The sequence below is a fragment of the Periplaneta americana genome, chromosome 2 (assembly GCF_040183065.1).
Source record: "Periplaneta americana isolate PAMFEO1 chromosome 2, P.americana_PAMFEO1_priV1, whole genome shotgun sequence".
NCBI lineage: Eukaryota > Metazoa > Arthropoda > Insecta > Blattodea > Blattidae > Periplaneta > Periplaneta americana.
In genome coordinates, this window is record NC_091118.1 from 35,848,903 (window position 1) to 35,868,480 (window position 19,578).

The 19,578-nt window shown below is 37.8% G+C and overlaps 2 protein-coding genes across 5 annotated transcripts in view; one reads left to right on the forward strand and one right to left on the reverse strand.

Moving 5' to 3' along the window:
• slgA (proline dehydrogenase slgA) overlaps positions 1-8,349 on the forward strand; it is a 315,508-nt gene extending 307,159 nt beyond the window's left edge. For both annotated transcript variants that reach the window (XM_069815407.1, XM_069815416.1), the window contains exon 12: positions 1,366-8,349. In XM_069815407.1, coding sequence (XP_069671508.1) covers positions 1,366-1,571 — 206 coding nt within the window. In that variant the 3' untranslated portion in view covers positions 1,572-8,349. The remainder of the gene's footprint in view (positions 1-1,365) is intronic.
• Positions 8,350-14,272: 5,923 nt separating this feature from the next.
• Positions 14,273-19,578, reverse strand: part of LOC138692264 (protein unc-93 homolog A) — a 270,619-nt gene continuing 265,313 nt past the window's right edge. For all 3 annotated transcript variants that reach the window (XM_069815435.1, XM_069815445.1, XM_069815426.1), the window contains exon 10: positions 14,273-18,790. In XM_069815435.1, the coding sequence (XP_069671536.1) occupies positions 18,561-18,790 (230 nt within the window). In that variant the 3' untranslated portion in view covers positions 14,273-18,560. The remainder of the gene's footprint in view (positions 18,791-19,578) is intronic.

A 19,578-nucleotide genomic window follows, 5' to 3' on the forward strand; every position in this document is an offset into this window, starting at 1 on the left:
TAACCGACGTTGATGCACGTGGGCATCAATCGAATAAAAAAGTTTGACAGAAATAAAAAACATCAATGTTAAATTTCCTTTAAATTTGTCCGGTTTGATTTGGAATGACTCCTGGGCAACAGATGATGCTGCTGCGAATTAATGTAACAGGTTCCTTCCACCGTGCGGGGGGGGGTGTGTGTGTGTGTGTGTGTGTGTGTGTGTGTGTGTGTGTGTGTGTGTGTGTGTGTGTGTGTGTGTGTGTGTGTGTGTGTGTGTGTGTGTGTGTGTGTGTGTGTGTGTGTGTGTGTGTGTGTGTGTGTGTGTGTGTGTGTGTGTGTGTGTGTGTGTGTGTGTGTGTGTGTGTGTGTGTGTGTGTGTGTGTGTGTGTGTGTGTGTGTGTGTGTGTGTGTGTGTGTGTGTGTGTGTGTGTGTGTGTGTGTGTGTGTGTGTGTGTGTGTGTGTGTGTGTGTGTGTGTGTGTGTGTGTGTGTGTGTGTGTGTGTGTGTGTGTGTGTGTGTGTGTGTGTGTGTGTGTGTGTGTGTGTGTGTGTGTGTGTGTGTGTGTGTGTGTGTGTGTGTGTGTGTGTGTGTGTGTGTGTGTGTGTGTGTGTGTGTGTGTGTGTGTGTGTGTGTGTGTGTGTGTGTGTGTGTGTGTGTGTGTGTGTGTGTGTGTGTGTGTGTGTGTGTGTGTGTGTGTGTGTGTGTGTGTGTGTGTGTGTGTGTGTGTGTGTGTGTGTGTGTGTGTGTGTGTGTGTGTGTGTGTGTGTGTGTGTGTGTGTGTGTGTGTGTGTGTGTGTGTGTGTGTGTGTGTGTGTGTGTGTGTGTGTGTGTGTGTGTGTGTGTGTGTGTGTGTGTGTGTGTGTGTGTGTGTGTGTGTGTGTGTGTGTGTGTGTGTGTGTGTGTGTGTGTGTGTGTGTGTGTGTGTGTGTGTGTGTGTGTGTGTGTGTGTGTGTGTGTGTGTGTGTGTGTGTGTGTGTGTGTGTGTGTGTGTGTGTGTGTGTGTGTGTGTGTGTGTGTGTGTGTGTGTGTGTGTGTGTGTGTGTGTGTGTGTGTGTGTGTGTGTGTGTGTGTGTGTGTGTGTGTGTGTGTGTGTGTGTGTGTGTGTGTGTGTGTGTGTGTGTGTGTGTGTGTGTGTGTGTGTGTGTGTGTGTGTGTGTGTGTGTGTGTGTGTGTGTGTGTGTGTGTGTGTGTGTGTGTGTGTGTGTGTGTGTGTGTGTGTGTGTGTGTGTGTGTGTGTGTGTGTGTGTGTGCGCGTGCGCGTGCGCGTGTGCGTGCGTGCGTGTTTTTTTTTTTTTTTTTAATTTAATTGGTAGTAAATATTACATTATTTTGAGCGTCACTGCCTTCATTTCTGTTACTAATGCATAATGGTTTGTGTTTCCAGGCCAGTCGGGATACTCAGCCTACAAGTACATTCCGTACGGTCCGATCAACGAGGTGCTGCCATACCTGTCACGGCGAGCTCACGAGAACAAGGGAATCTTAAAGAAGATAAGGAAGGAAAAGAAATTACTGCTGCGAGAACTTCGTCGCAGGATAACATCCGGCCAGTTGATGTACCGGCCCAGAGGCAACTACGTGCCCGTGTGAACACGGGACCGGCCCAGTGTTAGTGGTCTGAATGCCAGAGAACGCTTCTCATTGCCAGGCCGTCAAGACGCTCCACACCTGGCCTCGGGTGTAACTGTACTTAAGTCGACTCATGTCTTTGGCACTGGGCGGCGCATCTCTGATCCTTATAAATATTATAAATATGGTGTGAATGGGAGTGACTGTGTCTGTGTGTGTCCTTTGTGTGTATCTAGTATTGCAATCCCGTCGAGTCAGTATTTGAATGGGACCGTCGGGGCGGGACGGCTCCTGTTGAGGTAAGGGGGACAGCCTGGTTTTCGGGCACTCGTTTCTTCCATTCCATCAATTCCCTCCGAGTTCCAGTTCCTTGGATTTGCTTTTTAATGATTGTATTATTTAATATTACTTTGAATTATGTAGCAACTTAATTTAAAGGAGCCACACAAAAGTATTATTTATGATGATATTGCGTTGGGAAGATTAAGACTGAGTACATAGGAACTGAGTTCCCATGTCACTATATTTATTATGATATAGAAGGCATGTTTTCGTGAAACCTGTTTTTTCCAGTGGCCACGGGATGAGAAGTACAACTAGATCTCGCCAACATATACATGTATTCACTCAATTGTAATAAAACTGGAGAAGGAAACTACGAGAATAAGGCGAGACTGGAATGGGCACCCACCGGTGTGAAGGTATAGAGATATATTTCCTTCCTGAAAGCGTTTAGCTACATTCATGACTTGAATGTATGTCTAGATGCAGTGAGAGACCTTGTCGAGGTGCTTGCTCATTCTTTTCTCCCCTACTTTTCATTCATTAGATTTGTAAGACATCATCTTACTCTGCATCAAAAGGAACTTCAGTGTAACTTGTTGAAATTTTCTCCAAATTTAGAGAGAGAAATACATCTATACTTTTATCACATGGAGATGAAATGAACGAGTGGAAAATAGAGATAATCATTTTGATGTCTTTAAAGATTTATAATCAACCGCAAGAGACGATGTGTTGCATTGCTAACGTAATAAAACTTACAGGGGGATCTATTGAGTCTGGGGGGTGAGAGAAATAAATGTTGTGCCTTATGTTATGACAATACGCCAACGTCAATTTTAGAGAACTTAATGCAAGAAACATCGGGTACACTTCACTTGCCATGTATAACAGTAGTGACAATGTAGATGTGACCGACGTCAAGACAAAGGAGCCACAATTACAATTGAGTAAGTACAAGTGGAAGCGAGAATATGCCTTTAGAGCAGAGGCGGCTCTGATGCTTGTGACGAAAGCCATACCTAAATGCATTATTAACATAAAGAATAGTAAGAAGTTTACTGGACAGATTGTATATTACATCGGTACGAAAGTTTTGCCTCCTAATTATTTTCTCATGAGCTTTAATTGCTAAACTATTTCCAACTAAAGATTGAAGTAGACGTAAACAAAACCGAAATGTATTACTCCGCAATCGCAAGCTAGCTACCAAAGCAGCCACCAGGGCGCATTATTTTCGGCAAGTGAGCACGCAGGGCAGCCACCGTCTGATATATTGCAGACATTTCAACACATTCATTGAACTAACTCGTAAAATGCTCACAGAGGGTTAATATTTATTATTTCTCTACTGGGAATAGTGGATTTTTCTTTTTCTGTAGATTCGTGATTGAATGTTATTCTTTGAAGAGTGGATAATTTCTTTAATTCTACAGAAATTTATTTGAGGTTGGCAACGCTGAATCTCGCACTGTGTTAACAGCTGTTCTGATGTGCTCTGTGAAGCTGCAAGTCACCTTGGGAGGGATTTAATGCCTATTACGCATGCGCGTTGCCATAATACACGTTACAATGATTTAACACGCAATGTCTGAAACTACTAATATAAACACGTTGTTTAAATCGTAAGAAAGTGTTCTTATAAGCATGTTTAATTCACTCGTATTCCATGTATATTATACATTTTATTATTTTAGAAGGAACTATTTTAATGTGAGAAAAGATGACAAGCATGAGTTTGGAGACGTTGTGCGTCCAATAGCCAATCAGGAATCATTATGCCACGTGCATTTATTTACATTTACTTCAATCTTTAGCTGGAAAGAGAGTAGTGTTGTGATATTTATGTGAAGTATTCCTACATTTTTCATAAAAATCCTGTTTTACAACGAAGTCGCAATCATTTTCTATGCAGTTGCACCATATGTGAATGAAATGTTGTATTCTGTCCCGGTGAAAAATTCTTATTGCAGTTTCAGAGATCAGCACGAATACTTTGTTTCAGATCATAATGGTGGATCCAGTTTCATTTCCTGTAAGCATATAACCCCCTGATTTGCGTGTTGCTCCAGAAGCTCCGAACATGTTTGTCAAGCCCATCTGTCAGCATTCTCGGTACATATCAGGTGCAAATCTTTCTGTAACAAGCTCTTTAATAGTGGCTATTAATTAGGTTTTTCGATGCTTAATACAGCACACATTTCACGTGTTTTGATATAGCGGTCTTTGACGAGTGCGTTGATTCGACCCATGTTGCATCCTGTCACTGCCGTTGCTGGCCAGCCGTTTCGAGACTTGTCATGATGTTCATTTCTCCGCTCTTGAATGTCTCACCCATCATTTAACTATACTGATGTCTACAGAACTGTTACAATACACATATTTTATGGATCTCAATTGGGCTTATTTTCTCCACAGTGAAGAATTCAATCACAGCCTTTGTTTTATACAGATATAGAAACGTCCACCATTTTGAACAGTTATTATTTCACTTTTATGTCGCATTGTCGCTTCATATGGTGAAACTAGAAACATCATGGTGTCACTAAATGAAATTCGCAACATTATGGGTCGCCAGATTTCAAAGAAAAAAAAAAAGGAAGCATCACTTTCGTATCAACCCACGTAGTTGCATCATTTCGTCATTTGGCTTACATTAATCATCTGTAACAAAAGAATGAACTAATGTCGAAGCTAAGTCATGTTCGGTAGACAGAATCCTCAGCAATAGTAACAACTGCTTTCTACATACAGTGATCCCAGGGTCAGCACCAGCATTTTCAATTTTGTAGTGAGGAAGCATTCAGGTGGGCAGCCTTTTTTCCTTGTGGCCTACACCATTGAAATTATTACAGGCTTAAATTATTTTTAATACAGGCATATGTATTAATATGAAATATTAGTAATGATCAACATTCTTTTCTTCTTCTTAACGGGAATTTTTCATAAATAATGACTTTCCTTCACCCAAATTTAATTTTACTTCTCCACAAATCTCTGTCTGCCTTATTTTCCTGTGTAAGCCCATGATTGTGCATCCTTCTCTTTATTCCGTCAGTCCATTTTCCTTTTGGTCTGTTGCCTTCTGGATGTCAATTTAAGATTTTGTTTGGTATTCTCTCTTCCAGTATTCTCATAACATGTCCATACCATCTCGGTCTTTTCTCTTCTATTAACTCCAAAACATTATTTTTAATTTCTAGTATTTCTCGTATAACTGTGTTCTGACTCTTATCCCATCTTGATGTTCTCACTGGCCTTCACCAAAGTCCATTTCAGTGGCTAATATTTTTCTCTCCTGTTGGAAATTAATTGTCCATGTTTCTTCTCTATATAAAAGAATGCTGTGGACAAAGGCCTAGTAAATAAGTTTTTTTGGCTTGTAGAGAATATTATTGTTTCAGGGGACTGAATTTAGCGTACCAGTTACTCTTGTGTCACTGATTCTTTTTTCAATTTGAGATTCATAATTGTCCAAAATAGATCCAATACTTTTTTAACTTTTTTGTCTTCTGTTTTCCATTTACACACAACTTTGACGTGAAATAGTAATAAATGAAGATGTAGCAATGAAATGATGGCTTTATGCATAGCTATAAGAGAAGTAGTGTAGTAAATGATGAAAAGTTTATCTCTGAATATAACAATATAATTAATTAATAAGTTCTGTTGAAAGTGTTTTGAAATTAATTTCAGCTAACTTTGGATAGGCACTGGTGCTGTCCCTGAAGGACTCACATTGTTAAGTCTTCATCAATTCAATTTTTTTAAACTCGTCTTGTAGAAAAATTAGTTGTTAATACATACTGTAATAACACGTATACATTTGAATACACTTCAGCCAAATTCAATATTTTAGTAATTAGCGAATTTGAACATACATGTCTAGTACACATTCTTAGTTTAATGAACTTTATATATTAAAATTGGACAGATTATCATCAGCTTGTGTAAGTAGTTCCTCTGGTTGGCTCTCAAAAGTGTAACAATTCATTATAATTCTTCTCGATTCGAGATTAAATGCTCAGAAAAAAATTATTGATATTCCAGGAAAGTACTCATATTAGCAATAAATTTTCTTGTAAATGTTTAAAGTCTGATAATTTTACATAGTTGTATACAAAAATATTGCTCATATTAGATACGTATTACTATACATACAGGGTAGACCAAAAAAAAAAAAAAAAACGGGAGATTTTTAAATAGTGAAATGAAACTTTAGATATTGTATTAAATTAACTTTATTATATGAAAATATAGAATATAGTATAGCATTTGCATGTAACCACTACTTCTTGCAAATTACATCCTTCAAATGCCCTCCACAAACTAGCATACATTCTTGGAATCGTTCTTTGAAGTTTCTCATTACACTCTGCAACATTTAGACTATGACGTTTGAAATTTCTATACAAATTGCTGTCTTCAGTTATTTGATGTTTCGCGGTTTGTTTGCATATACCTTACTTTTTAGATACCCCAATAAAAAAAATCACATGCATTTAAAACGGGGGGATCGTGCAGGTCAATAAATGTCTCCATTTCTCGATATTACATGATTACCAAGCAAATTTCGCATTTCCGTCATACAGATGGCTGCAGTACATGCTGTTGCACCGTCTTGCTGAAACAAAGTTCATCTGTTGATATGAAAATTTCTTCTTTTCAATTAACCACTTAAAATGTTGAATCCTTATCACATAATTAGCTGCATTAGCAGTTTGTTCACGACCACTGGCAGTTTTTTCTTTACCTGGTGGTTTCTTCTTTAGTGTTGAGGCTGTTTCTTCTACTCGTAAATTGCGAACCCAGGTTTTAATCGCATGTGAAGAGGGCACAGGATCATGACGATGGAGTTGAAAGTTGAGGCGGAACTCCCTACCAGCAACTTCAGCAACTTTATATCAGTGGTACTCATTACAAGGCTCATGGGCCGCATGCGGCTCTCAAAGATATTTATTGCGGCTAATATTACTATTACTGTTCTTTTTCTGAGAAATATTTTTTAAATTCTATAATAATGTGTAACTGGAGAAAGTTTTGGTTACCCTGCATCATTACTGCCAGTTAAGGTTTTCAACGACACACATTTGTTTTCTTTAAAAAGAGTTAATATGATGACATCTCATGTGCTTATTATGTCTTGATGTTTATCTTAATAGACATTACAATAGTGTGCATTAAAATTTTGATAACAAAAATCTAATTCTCAATCAAGGAAATGTCCGTAATATTATCTGAACAGAAAGTAATATATTCCACTGTGTATAAAAACGAATTGACAAGAAAAGCATTGTACCATGTAACAGAAATTAAGTCATTTAGGATCTACAGATTGCCTAGGGAGGGCTTCTAGCTGTATGTGACTCATTATTTTCTAAATTCAAAACAGAGTACAGGTGAAATAAAACAACAAATCAACCTGCTCGTGTCGATATGATTTTGCAGACCAGTGGCAGAGTCTGCCCTTCAACTTCGAAATATTAGTAATATGTTAGTGTTAGTTCTGTTACTTCATGTTAAAAAAAAGGCCAAACAATTTAATAATTAAAAATCTGCGTATTTTGTTTAGCTCCAATACTGTGAAATGCATTGTGGCTCTCAGCAAATTACTATTTCTCACTTTTGGCTCTCCTCTAATTTATAGTGAGTACCACTGATTTAGATAATAAGATTTTATAATAAATTCTCGTTGCTCACCAGTCCAATGCTCCATGTTTAATACATTGCAACAATCAGGCTAAACAGTGACAATGAATCTAAGCCTACTAAAATAATCCATGTACTACCATCAACAAAAATTAAAATCTCCCGTTTCTTTGGTCCACCTTGTATAATTTGTGAAGGGTTTTTGGCAGTCACGTTTGCCATACAGAGAGCCGTCTCTGCCTTTAAGCAATGTGAAGACTTGTCCGTGCCAGTTTAATGTGGTGCTCTTTGCCTGTGAAGCAGTTCTCGGACTGGTAGAACAAACATTCCGTAATCTCTACAGGCTTGACTTGCATTCTTACATCACAGGATAAGGGAACTTAACTGGAAGGACTTACTTTTCTGTAAGGATCTGTCTTTTTTCTGTTTAGAAATTGAAACACAATTAACAAACAAAGCTTTATTGTACTGCAGTTGACTGTTATGTTGGTAGAACATGACACAGATGCTAATTGGTCACAGTCTGGGTACTGGAACACAGTGTTGTCATGCTGTGAGTGGTAAAAATGGGACATTTTTAAATTTCTTCACAATTTATTTCACAGAGAATAGTGAAACTTTACAATACACGTTCATTGTGACCGGGAAGGGGACATAATTCTAGCACTTCTCTCAATATGGCGTGTCTGTAAAACTTGTAAAACTGCTACTTGTGAATGTAAAAATAATGTCACTGTCGTAAATGTATAGTAATATAAACAAATGCAGTGATATGGATTGATGGCAGGATGACATTGCGGGGCCATCCTCTGTCACACCGCACTTTTTGTGTCTGTCTGTTGATATGAATAAAACATTCTATGATGGATTGCCACTTGATTACTCATCATCCAAGGCACCTCGCTCCCTTGTGCCTATCAGCCTGTGTTCTCGTGAATTTTAAGCCAGTTGCAATCATTGTACCAAAGTTTAGGTTAAGTGCTTGAAAAATGATTCTTTTCTCCACAAAATTGTGGACAATATGGACTTCTTTCAGCCACATAAAGTGCTAGTGTTCTGTATTTATAGATACAGTCTAAGGAAACTCGATAAAATATGCATCACTGTACCTGGCTTAAAATTCAGAGTCCCACATCACAAGACTCTCAACATATTCGATAATGGAACCAAGTTTTTTTATTTTCTGTCTCACACACGATTTCATGAGTTTCTTCTGCAGCACTAGAAATGAGTTCACTCTGATAGGCAACACTTTGACATTCAGGCTTCATAATATTACGTCGCAGTACACATTATAACGAAGTTCAGTGCACAGTTGGTCATGTTTATTTTTGTAGATTTTAAAATTGAAACTTAGCTTAGTTGGTGGCATGATGAACCACAGGCTGTGAGGACATCAGTTCCATACAAATCAGAATTTAGGGAATTATTTTGTCCTCCTTCCCCTCTCTACGAAGGAGAAGCCCAAATGCAAATACTGTTGCCTCTAATGGGCTTATTGTGCCTTTACCATTCGTTTATATGGGCATGATTCTTTCATTGAAACATTCTCCAAAGGGGTAAATAATTTTAGCAGCTGCTAGTATTTTCGTAAAAGATGAGTTATTTGCCCTGGACCAAAAATAAAACGTCATAATTACCATACTTATTTACTTGTTCGCGTAGGCTTCCGCGGCTGGTGTACATGGTGTGTGGATAAGCTTCAGGGCTTCTACCGCGTTGTCTTGGTGTTGGTGGCTGACGTTTCGACCGCTGTGTTGTGGTCATCTTCAGAGCAGTTGTTGGATAAGGAAATAGTCTGCGAGCTCGTATATATATATATAGTAGTCTCGATGGGGGAAGTACTTGCGGTGATAGGTCGTAGGTTCTCCTTCTGGCATCTGATTGGTCCTACGTTGTCCAATCCGGTTGAGGTCTGTATGAAGGGGAGTATTTGTATTAAATACTGGCCCTCATAAGGTCTGAAAGAGTGACCTTGATACCGTGCCCGATGTCCGGATGAAGGGGGGGGGGGCACAGCGTACATGTGGAGACCTGGTTTCTCGTTCCTAAGTATAGGTCGTAGGTTCTCCTTCTGGCATCTGATTGGTTTTACGTTATCCAATCCGGACAGATGCCAGAAGGAGAACCTACGACCTATCACCGCAAGTACTCCCCCCATCGAGACTACTATATATATACCAGCTCGCAGACTATTTCCTTATCCAACAACTGCTCTGAAGATGACCACAACACAGCGGTCGAAACGTCAGCCACCAACACCAAGACAACGTGGTAGAAGCCCTGAAACTTATCCACACACCGTACTTATTTACTGTTTTGGCAAAGATAGCTCCCAAATGTGTCTTCAACATTTTCAATGATATTCCCTGGGCCACGTCATATTTCTCTTTAATTTCGGTTTAATAACATATTATAATCTTTAAAAATCTGTATTTTCTCTTAGTGTATTCAAAAAGCCGCCAATGTACTCGCTGAACCTTGCACTTGACTACTGCATTGAATTCGTAAAGACTATAGTTACATATCTCTTCTCTCTTATTTCACATGGCTCAAGTCTACACCTGTGGAGTAACGGTTAGCACGTCTAGCCGTGAAATCAGGTGGCCCAGGTTCGATTCCCGGTCGGGACAAGTTACCTGGTTGAGGTTTTTTCCGGGGTTTTCCCTCAACCCAATATGAGCAAATACTGGGTAACTTACGGTGTTGGACCCTGGACTCATTTCACCGGAATTATCACCTTCATCTCATTCAGACGCTAAATAACCAAAGCTGTTGATAAAGCGTCGTAAAATAACCTACTAAAATAAAACATGGCTCAATACAACTTGGTCACTAGTGGTGAGCATAGTCGACAGTGCTGTACCACATGCATTCTCTAATTGTTTCTGTTTTTAAAGACATAAAAACGCTACAAGATAATGCCAAAATGAGTAAGGGATTTTTTGTTCTCTACATTGTCCTCTACTATTCAAACATTTCTATTCATTTTCCTAACATTCTGTGTATTGTAGTGATGAGTAGGGTTATAAGGGAAGAATAGTTATCTATTTGGAAATCACTGATATCGGCCAAAGACCTTAAAGAAATTGGAAAAGGAAAGACATAGAACTACAATGGAAATCATTGAGAAGTCGTACTGAAACTTACAGATCCCATGTGGAGGAATTAAAAATTACCATTCGGAACTGTGGGACGAGAAAAAAAATAATTTCTTAACAGAATCATGAGGATCAAAATAAAATATATATGATTATGGAAATAAAATATTAAATAAAATATTAAAAGATTTTGGGATGAAAATTTCAGCACAAAAATCAAAAGTAATGGCATTTTTTAGGACAAGACCCAGTCAGAAGTAAGATAATACACAATAACCAATGCCTCGAACAAGTGCAAAATTTCAATTATCTGGGTTGTGAAATATCTTATCAAAATGAAAAAGATGTGAACAAGAAAACTACCAAATTTACACAAATTGTAGGAATAATAAACAATACATTAAAAGCTAAGTTTGTACAAAAATCTACAAGAATAAAAATATATAATACACTAGCATTAACCTCCCTTTTATACGGAAGCGAGATTTGGACATTAAAGAAAAAAGACATGAACAGAATCAAAGCAATGGAAATGAAATTTTTCAGGAGGACAGCAGGATATACTCTTTTAGACTGAAAAAGGAATGAAGAAATTTTAGAACAATTAGAAGTAGAGTCAGTAGAAGAAAAAATCAGCAGATACAAATTCAATTGGCTAGATCATGTAAGAAGAATGGAAAATTCAGGAATCCCAAAAATTATGATGCAGTATAAACCTAGAGGACATCGTCGACCAGGAAGACCTTTAAGAAGACTGCTAGATGGGGCCGAAACAGGTCTAGAGAGGCCTAATTTGTGAAGGATGATGATGATGATGATTATGGAAGAAATAACAACTATCAAGTTTGTTGAACAGAGATCATACCGAAACATTGGCTTTGTTTTACCTGTTTCTTTTCTGAATATTGGTGTTGATTATGATTGAAAATTGACGGTTTATCTTTTGAATTCTACTTGTATTTATGTAGATTCTCTTTGATTCAGACAGAATTGTTAGTGATGATTAGAGGACGGATGTTGATGAAAAGTCATCTTCTTATTTTTCATATTAGGATGATGCCTATTAATATAGAAATCCTTTCCATGTTAATATCAACTAAAAAATTATTTTCTTATATTGCATTTTGTGACGTTTTTGAACTAATAGGTAATTTTTATATTTTTTTTGGTCATTTTTAATCTTTGAAGAACTTTTACAACATTTGGAATGCATTTTACTTTCCTCTTTACCGATAGGTCTGTTAAATCATTTTCTAAGCAAATAGGTCAGTAGTAATTGCCTACTGAATAAGTGAATAACAGTGAAGTTTGAGTTTTATAGTTTGGAACAAACTCTAAAGTCCATCCCTCATTCCACTGAAGGCTTCACTTCACACAATGGAAGTGATATAAAATGCTCGACAACAGCTTAGTTTAAATGAGGGCTTTGACCGCTACTGTTCTTTTATCGGTATGAGAGTGTCTTTAGAATTGGAAGGGGGGAAACTTTCGCCATGTCCTGGACAGGACGTTGTGTCCTCAACATGGTTCGGAAGGATGTCTATTGTAGTAGACAGTATTTTTAACACAAAGATTGCAAGAATGCACGCTGTGCCCACAATTTGTTTTGTCATTCACACTCCCTCATCTGGAAGGTCTGGTAACAAAAGTGAAGCGCGGAAAGAGGAGGAGACAGAGAATGAAGGCACTGACATGGACCACTCCTGATTGAAACACATTGTAAACCCTCATGAAAATCTATAGTTTTCCCTTAAAAGCTTTATTTTGTCGCATGTCCTTTTCCTTTATCTTAGCCAAATTCCAGGATGTTGCCTCCTCTCTCCGAGATTTGCAGGGCAGTCATTGAAACAAGGTGACTATTTTTTTAAGAAGTTGTTGTGCAAGTACGGTTAATAATATTTAAATATCATTTTTTCATTAGTTTTAATGATCATTTTAAATAGATTTTTAGGTCATCAACATCCGCCCCTTAGTGATGATGCATGGAAATGGTAAAGAAAAATTGGAGAAAAATCTTTATAGAGTATCTGAAAATATGTTCTAATTTGCTGAAATGTGCTGTTTATGACATTTGTACTAATTATTTAAAGTTTTACCATTAGTGCTACTGCGACTGAAACTTCATTGCACTGTTACTGCAGTACGACATGGTGCACAGATCTTCCTGAATGTGATGTTGCTTTCAGTTTGTTTCTCTCTTGTCGGTTAATAATAACAGAAAAGTTAGAACTTGCCATATTGCCATCGCAACCTTAAAGCTTCCAGCCGAATGTTGTGCTTGCAGTAGATGTTGGCTTTAAACACAACAAGATGGTGGGCGGAATTATCCCATCAGGTCTGCTAGTATTCCAAAAGAAAGCTGCAACATGATTGTCGTATTTACTATTATGTAATTTTGGATGCTGTCGTCATTTTTCATGAGAACAGTCATAAAATAAATTGTTTTATGATGTACATAGCTGAAAATAGCTATCAGTTTATGAAGACTATTACGTGTAATAATATATTATATTGTTTGAGCTAAATGACATGGTTAAAAATGGTCTTCCTAAGATTAAAATTACTTCAGTTTCAACCTTTTATGAAGAGGACATTTTCAGTAGAATGATGATACACATGTGTTGGCGGAAAGAATCTGTTTTGTATGAGTTTTTTATATGAACATATATCCAAACAAACAAAATTTAATAATACAAGCTCAAGGGAAAAAAATGGAACTCTCTGCATCAAAATCCACAGTTAATTCCCGATTTACCACAAAAATCATCTGTAGCTGCATTTAGATTGGCAACAGACCATGATTGTTTGGCCAAACACCTGCATAGAATTGGAATATATCAGTCCCCTAACTGCCCATTCTGCAACTCAAACCAAGAAATGGATTCGGAACACCTCAAAATCTGTGCTTCATTGGCTGGCCATAATAATATCTTTGAAAAATATTGGAGTGGAAGAGGTCAAATGACTTTATTGTCAAACACCTGGCATTAGAAAACAACAACATATATCCAAATGTTTCTCAGAGTTGACATTTTTTAGTTGGCTGTAACCAAAATGTATAATGTAGAAACATCGTTACCGAGTCGAATTAAGTGGAAAAGGAAAATGCCGTGTATTGTTCGAAAGAGGAATGATGTGGGTACATGACTGTGAAAGTTTTGATTGCGCGCATTTCAAGCGGAAGTGGTGGAGAACACACGGAGAACTGAAATCATGTTCGTGCTCTCATAATTCGAGAAGTATGTGATGTGGATGGGTTGAGTATGTGCCATTCAACAGAGAATAATTTGTTATTAAATGTAAACAGTCGTTTCTCAGAGATGACTTTTCGGAGTTCAATGTAATTCAGAAACACCATTGTCACCAAGTAGGTGACAGAAGTTAATCAAGATGGGCAGGCCTTTTCATCTTGCCCCGCACCACTGAAATTCGTACAGGAATAGAACAAAAATTTAATTACGTTTTAACAAATTGAATTATGATCATTGTAGAAGACAGTAAAGTAATTGCACAGGAAAAATTAAGCTAAATATAGCAATTATTGCATTGGGAGTGAAGGGCTCCAGCAAATATTTACCGGTTCTTTATTTAGAGGCAAAGTTATACGTGCTGTAAAGCTTATGGCCTCAAAATGTTACCTCCATTCTGAAGGACAGCATGTTAAGGTTTGTTTTTAGGAAATTAAACACAGAATAAATATGGGAAATGCCTGTTATTATTCGGTTGAGAAACTTTTATCGTCCAGTCTGCTGTCGAAAAATCTGAAAGATAGAATTTATAAAACAGTTATATTACCGGTTGTTCTGTATGGTTGTGAAACTTGGACTCTCACTTTGAGAGAGGAACAGAGACTACGGGTGTTAGAGAATAAGATTCTTAGGAAAATATTTGGGGCTAAGAGGGATGAAGTTACAGGAGAATGGAGAAAGTTACACAACACAGAACTGCACGCATTGTATTCTTCACCTGACATAATTAGGAACGTTAAATCCAGACGTTTGAGATGAGCAGGGCATGTAGCACGTATGGGAGAATCCAGAAATGCATATAGAGTGTTAGTTGGAAGGTCGGAGGGAAAAAGACCTTTAGGGAGGCCGAGACGTAGATGGGAAGATAATATTAAAATGGATTTGAGGGAGGTGGGATATGATGATAGAGAATGGATTAATTTTGCTCAGGATAGGGACCAATGGCGGGCTTATGTGAGGGCGGCAATGAACCTCCGGGTTCCTTAAAAGCCAGTAAGTAAGTATATTTCCTTCCTTCTCATTACGTTAATCTTGTTCTTCTTGTATTTTCCTTTGCTATCCTTTGTTTTCAATGTATTCTCCTTTATTCCTTTGTTATCTTTGTATGCTCCTCATTTTTATATTCATTTCGTTCTTCTTGGATTCTCCGTGTATTCCCTTTGCTATGCGCTCTTCGACAGGTGATCATACCCACACATAGTTCTACCACAGTCTAGTATAATAGTCACGAAGCTCAATACATAGGAAATATGCATCCATAGATAGTTGCTAACCGCTAGGATTGCTAATATCGCCTCATTATAGACAATGCGAAATAGTACTTGCACAGTCTATTGTTCCTAGTAACCTCACAACTCAAGCTTCGTGACTGTATATACTAGACTGTGGTTCTACGTAAAGATTTTTTCTTAGTTTTTCTATGCTGATGCTACAGTAGATAACCTCACAGTTGATAAGCATTATTAGGGACACCATAAAATGGTGAATAAAGCACATCAAATTCTGCAAATAAAACTTACTATAATTCACGAGGAAAAAAGTCGCTATTTACAAATGTAACTCTTTGAAAAAGTGAGTTAATGTGAAGAAAAAGTTGGAAACTAAACATGGAATAACTTTAAAAATGGTAATAAGATAATGTGTACTCTGGCTCAAAATGTCTCCTTATACATATTTCATATTCATCCAATATGCAGAGAAACTAAAAGATGAACTCGATATACCAAATCTCCTTCAACCTCTAATGCTTCCACAAAACCCACTTCAGATAGATATAATTTAATCAGAAATAGACCTCCTTGAACAAATCACCAAAAATCAACACAGTAAAGAAAATTTAAAACAATTGGCCCTTGAAACCGTCAACATCAGATATCCAGAAGACTATAGGATAAGAATATATACTGATGGCTCAAAAATAGATCCTCAAGGAAATGTAGGAGCTGGTAATTTTAGTAATCTTTTTTGCTTCTATCTCCCAGTTGGTTATAATCTATCTGCCTATGATGGAGAAATTGAAGCTATAGATGTTGCCTTAAATCAACTTTTATTCCATATGGATAAATTCACAAACACAGTCATCCTCTCAGACTCAAAAGCAGCCATTTTGTCCATAAATAAAACTGACCACCCCTACACAGAACAAATCAATAATTGTCAAAAATACTTGCAACTTTAAAAGAACATGGCAAAACAGTTGTGTTACAATGGATCCCAGGACATTGTAATCTAGATGGGAATGAAGAGGCTGACACATTAGCTAAGAAGGGTGCCAATCTCAAAATAAACCCACGAAAACCTTTGTCATTTAGCTCAGTAAAACAATATATCAAGCAACTACAAAAATATAATCACCAACAAGAATTGGACATAAACATTTCGCAACAACGTAGGAAATTACTGAAGGATATACCTCCTGAACTCAGAAGACTGGCAGTTGCAAGGTTTTGTCTTAACATTGAACATGACATTCTGGGTAAACACCTCAATCATCTTGGCATCCTTCCATCAGCATCTTGCATTTTGTGCCATCAACAGGAAGACATGGATAGACAACATCTTGCAAAATGCCCTGCTCTGAAATCCTCCAAGGAAGTCGACCGCTACTGGGAAGACAGAGCCCGAATGTTTTAAATTACTTAATCCGTAGTTTTGTTCACCACTTTCTTGTTTTTCCCTCGGTCAATGATAGTAAATATCATGTACTAGCCATTAGACAAACAAACAAACAAACAAACATATTTCTTCTTACTGTGTTACAAACCCGAGCATTGTGCATGTGCGACATACTGTACAAATTTTCATTTTTCATAACTGAGCAGCCAGGCTTTCCACATGATAAAACATGAAAGACAAACCCACTTTCGTACTTATTTTGTATGTTTAATTGTCAAAAATGAAATAAATTTCGTGACCTATGAAAGTACTACTCACCGATATTCGTAAAAAAAAAATCGAATTTAACGCAAAAATTACCGAATTCGCAAAAAAAAATAAACGCGTAAACTTCGCGACAAATCGCGATATTAAACGTGTCTACAGAACGAGTCTCGTTCATACTTACTTACAAATGGCTTTTAAGGAATCCGGAGGTTCATTGCTGGCCTCACATAAGCCCGCCATCAGTTCTGAGCAAGATTAATCCAGTCCCTACCATCATATCCACCTCCCTCAAATTCATTTCAGTGTTATGTTTTCATCTATGTCTCGGCTTCCCCAAAGGTCTCTTTCCATCTGGCCTCCCAACTACCACTCTATGCACTTTTGGATTCACCCATACATGCTACATGCCCTGCCTGTCTCAAACATCTGGATTTAATATTCCTAATTATGTCAGGTGAAGAATACAATGCGTGCAGTTCTGCAGTGTGTAACTTTCTGCATTCTCCTGTAACTTCATCCCTCTTAGCCCAAAATATTTTTCTAAGCACCTTATTCTCAAATACCCTTAATCTCTGTTCCTCTTTCAAAGTGGGAGTCCAAGTTTCACAATCGTACAGAACAACCAGTAATATAACTGTTTTATAAATTCTAACTTTCAGTTTTTTTAAAGCAGACTGGATGACAAATGCTTCTCAACCGAATAATAACAGGCAATTCCCATATTTATTCTGCATTTAATTTCCTCTAGAGTGTCATTTATATTACTGTATTTGTTAAATTTGCTCCAAGGTACTTGCATATTTCCATATGTTCTGGTCACGAGACATAATCATATAATAATGTCTTTTCGGATTTACTTCCAAATTTATCTTCTTACTTAAAGTAAAATTCTCGTGTTTTCCCTAATAGTTTGAGAATTTTCTCCTAACATATTCAAGTGATCCGCACTATTTGGTTGCGTGTCAATCCATCTGAAGAAGCCCCGGTATACTATTTATGTATATCCTATTGGGGGAATGTTGTACAGTAGGCTACATTTCACAATTACATTTTCTAATGTAGCAAAGTTGACTAACCTTACATTACTAGTTGGATGTAAGCTCTCTTTTCCAATAGTTGGTTTAAAAAATATATCCTCCCGTCCTACTTCAGCATTGAAATCCCCCAATAAAATTTGCATGTGATATCTGCATAACTGATCTAAAGTATGAATATGTGTATTCCAATTTCTCATAGAAACTATTCTTTATATGATCGTCTTTCTCTTCTGTAGAGGCGTGAGCATTTATAACTATTACACCATCTACCCTGAAGTACTATATGCGATAATCTATCACTGATAAATTCAACCTTTTTACTGCTAATTTTATTATTTTATGAATAAATAATTCTGTTCCTAATTGGTGATTATTGTTTCCTTTCCCATAGTACAAGTAATCTCCTATGTTTAACATGCCATTCCCACTAACCTAACCTCCTGTACTCCCACACTAGCTACTTCTTTTGCTACAAATGTTACCCCTCCTGTTCTATAAGGACTCGTGACATTCCAAGTACCAAATCTCATAGCCTTATTCCTTTGCTGTGGTCACACCAAAGAATCTGTCCCATTCCAAGGCTTATTTTGGAGTTTCGTAAACAAGCTCTAATTAACCGATTAAAAGAAAAAATCACCTCGCATCTGGGATGTGGTGTCTCTGTGTCTTAGTGAATGAAGTGACAAAACTGAAGTAATTTTAGTGCTGATACAGGTCGAATGGTTAGGATTGATTAACTTGGTGCGTTGCAGCTTTGTTTTGAAACACTCGGCGTCACGCGGGCTGGGGGCGTGTGTGCCACAGCTTGGGTCACAAGGTGGCGAGGTGGGTCTTGAACCGGCGTCGCGACTCCAAGCGCATCTCCAGCCATGTGTAGGGCAATACCGCCAGCACCAGGGCCGCGGCCAGTGCGTATAACTTGAGCCAGTTGCACACGCCTCCGTGCAGGCCAAACGCCAGCGAGAGTCCCAGGAAGCGGAAGAAGTAGCAGTGCGCCAAGGGGGCCTGCCACGAGTCCGGATACACGGTCACCAGCAGAGCTGGAACAGACAGACATTTTCAATAGTAATGGCTCGCCAGATTTGCAGATGGGAAATAATGAATACCTTTCATCGACATTTAGTTTCTTAGCAAAAAAAAGTATTGAAATCTGATTAGTGTAATGTGTAGCTAATCAGCGATGTATGAAATGGAGGGAGAAAGGAACTGGCCACCTTCTCCATTATCTCCTGGCCTAGTTGCCTCATAAATTGTGTCTACTTGGTATCACTTGTGGGAGCCAGACCTGTCTCCGGATAGGTGACTATATATTACATATTAACAGCAAACTTCGTCCGAGAATGATGCATATGGAATACCTTAATTTTCACTAAAATACGCAGTGTCCTGAAAGTCATGGTGGAGTTTCATAGGATTAAATTTTTTGAATGAATAGAGGTAGAAATGTGGGCCCTAATGTTAGTACCAGATGAAAATAAAACTCTCAAAGTCTTAAGTCTGTAAGTTTCCATTGTTACAAGTCATTATACACGATGGATGTCCAAAGAAAAGTGCAATGTGTTTTGTGGCTGGCAAAGTTTGAATCTGTGACTCATGTACGACGTGAATTTCGTCGCGTATTTGATGAAGAATCACCACACGACTGTTCGTCACTATCATTTTCATTAAGCATAACCACAGCAAAGCAAACTTACATCTTTCGTGATAATCATCTGGATGAAGTGCATGTGATAACTGAAGTTTAGTCCTATTGTCGGGCACAGATCTCTTTGGACACTGAACAAAAAATGCTGTTCGGATGGCTTCTACCGATTCATCATTTGTCGAA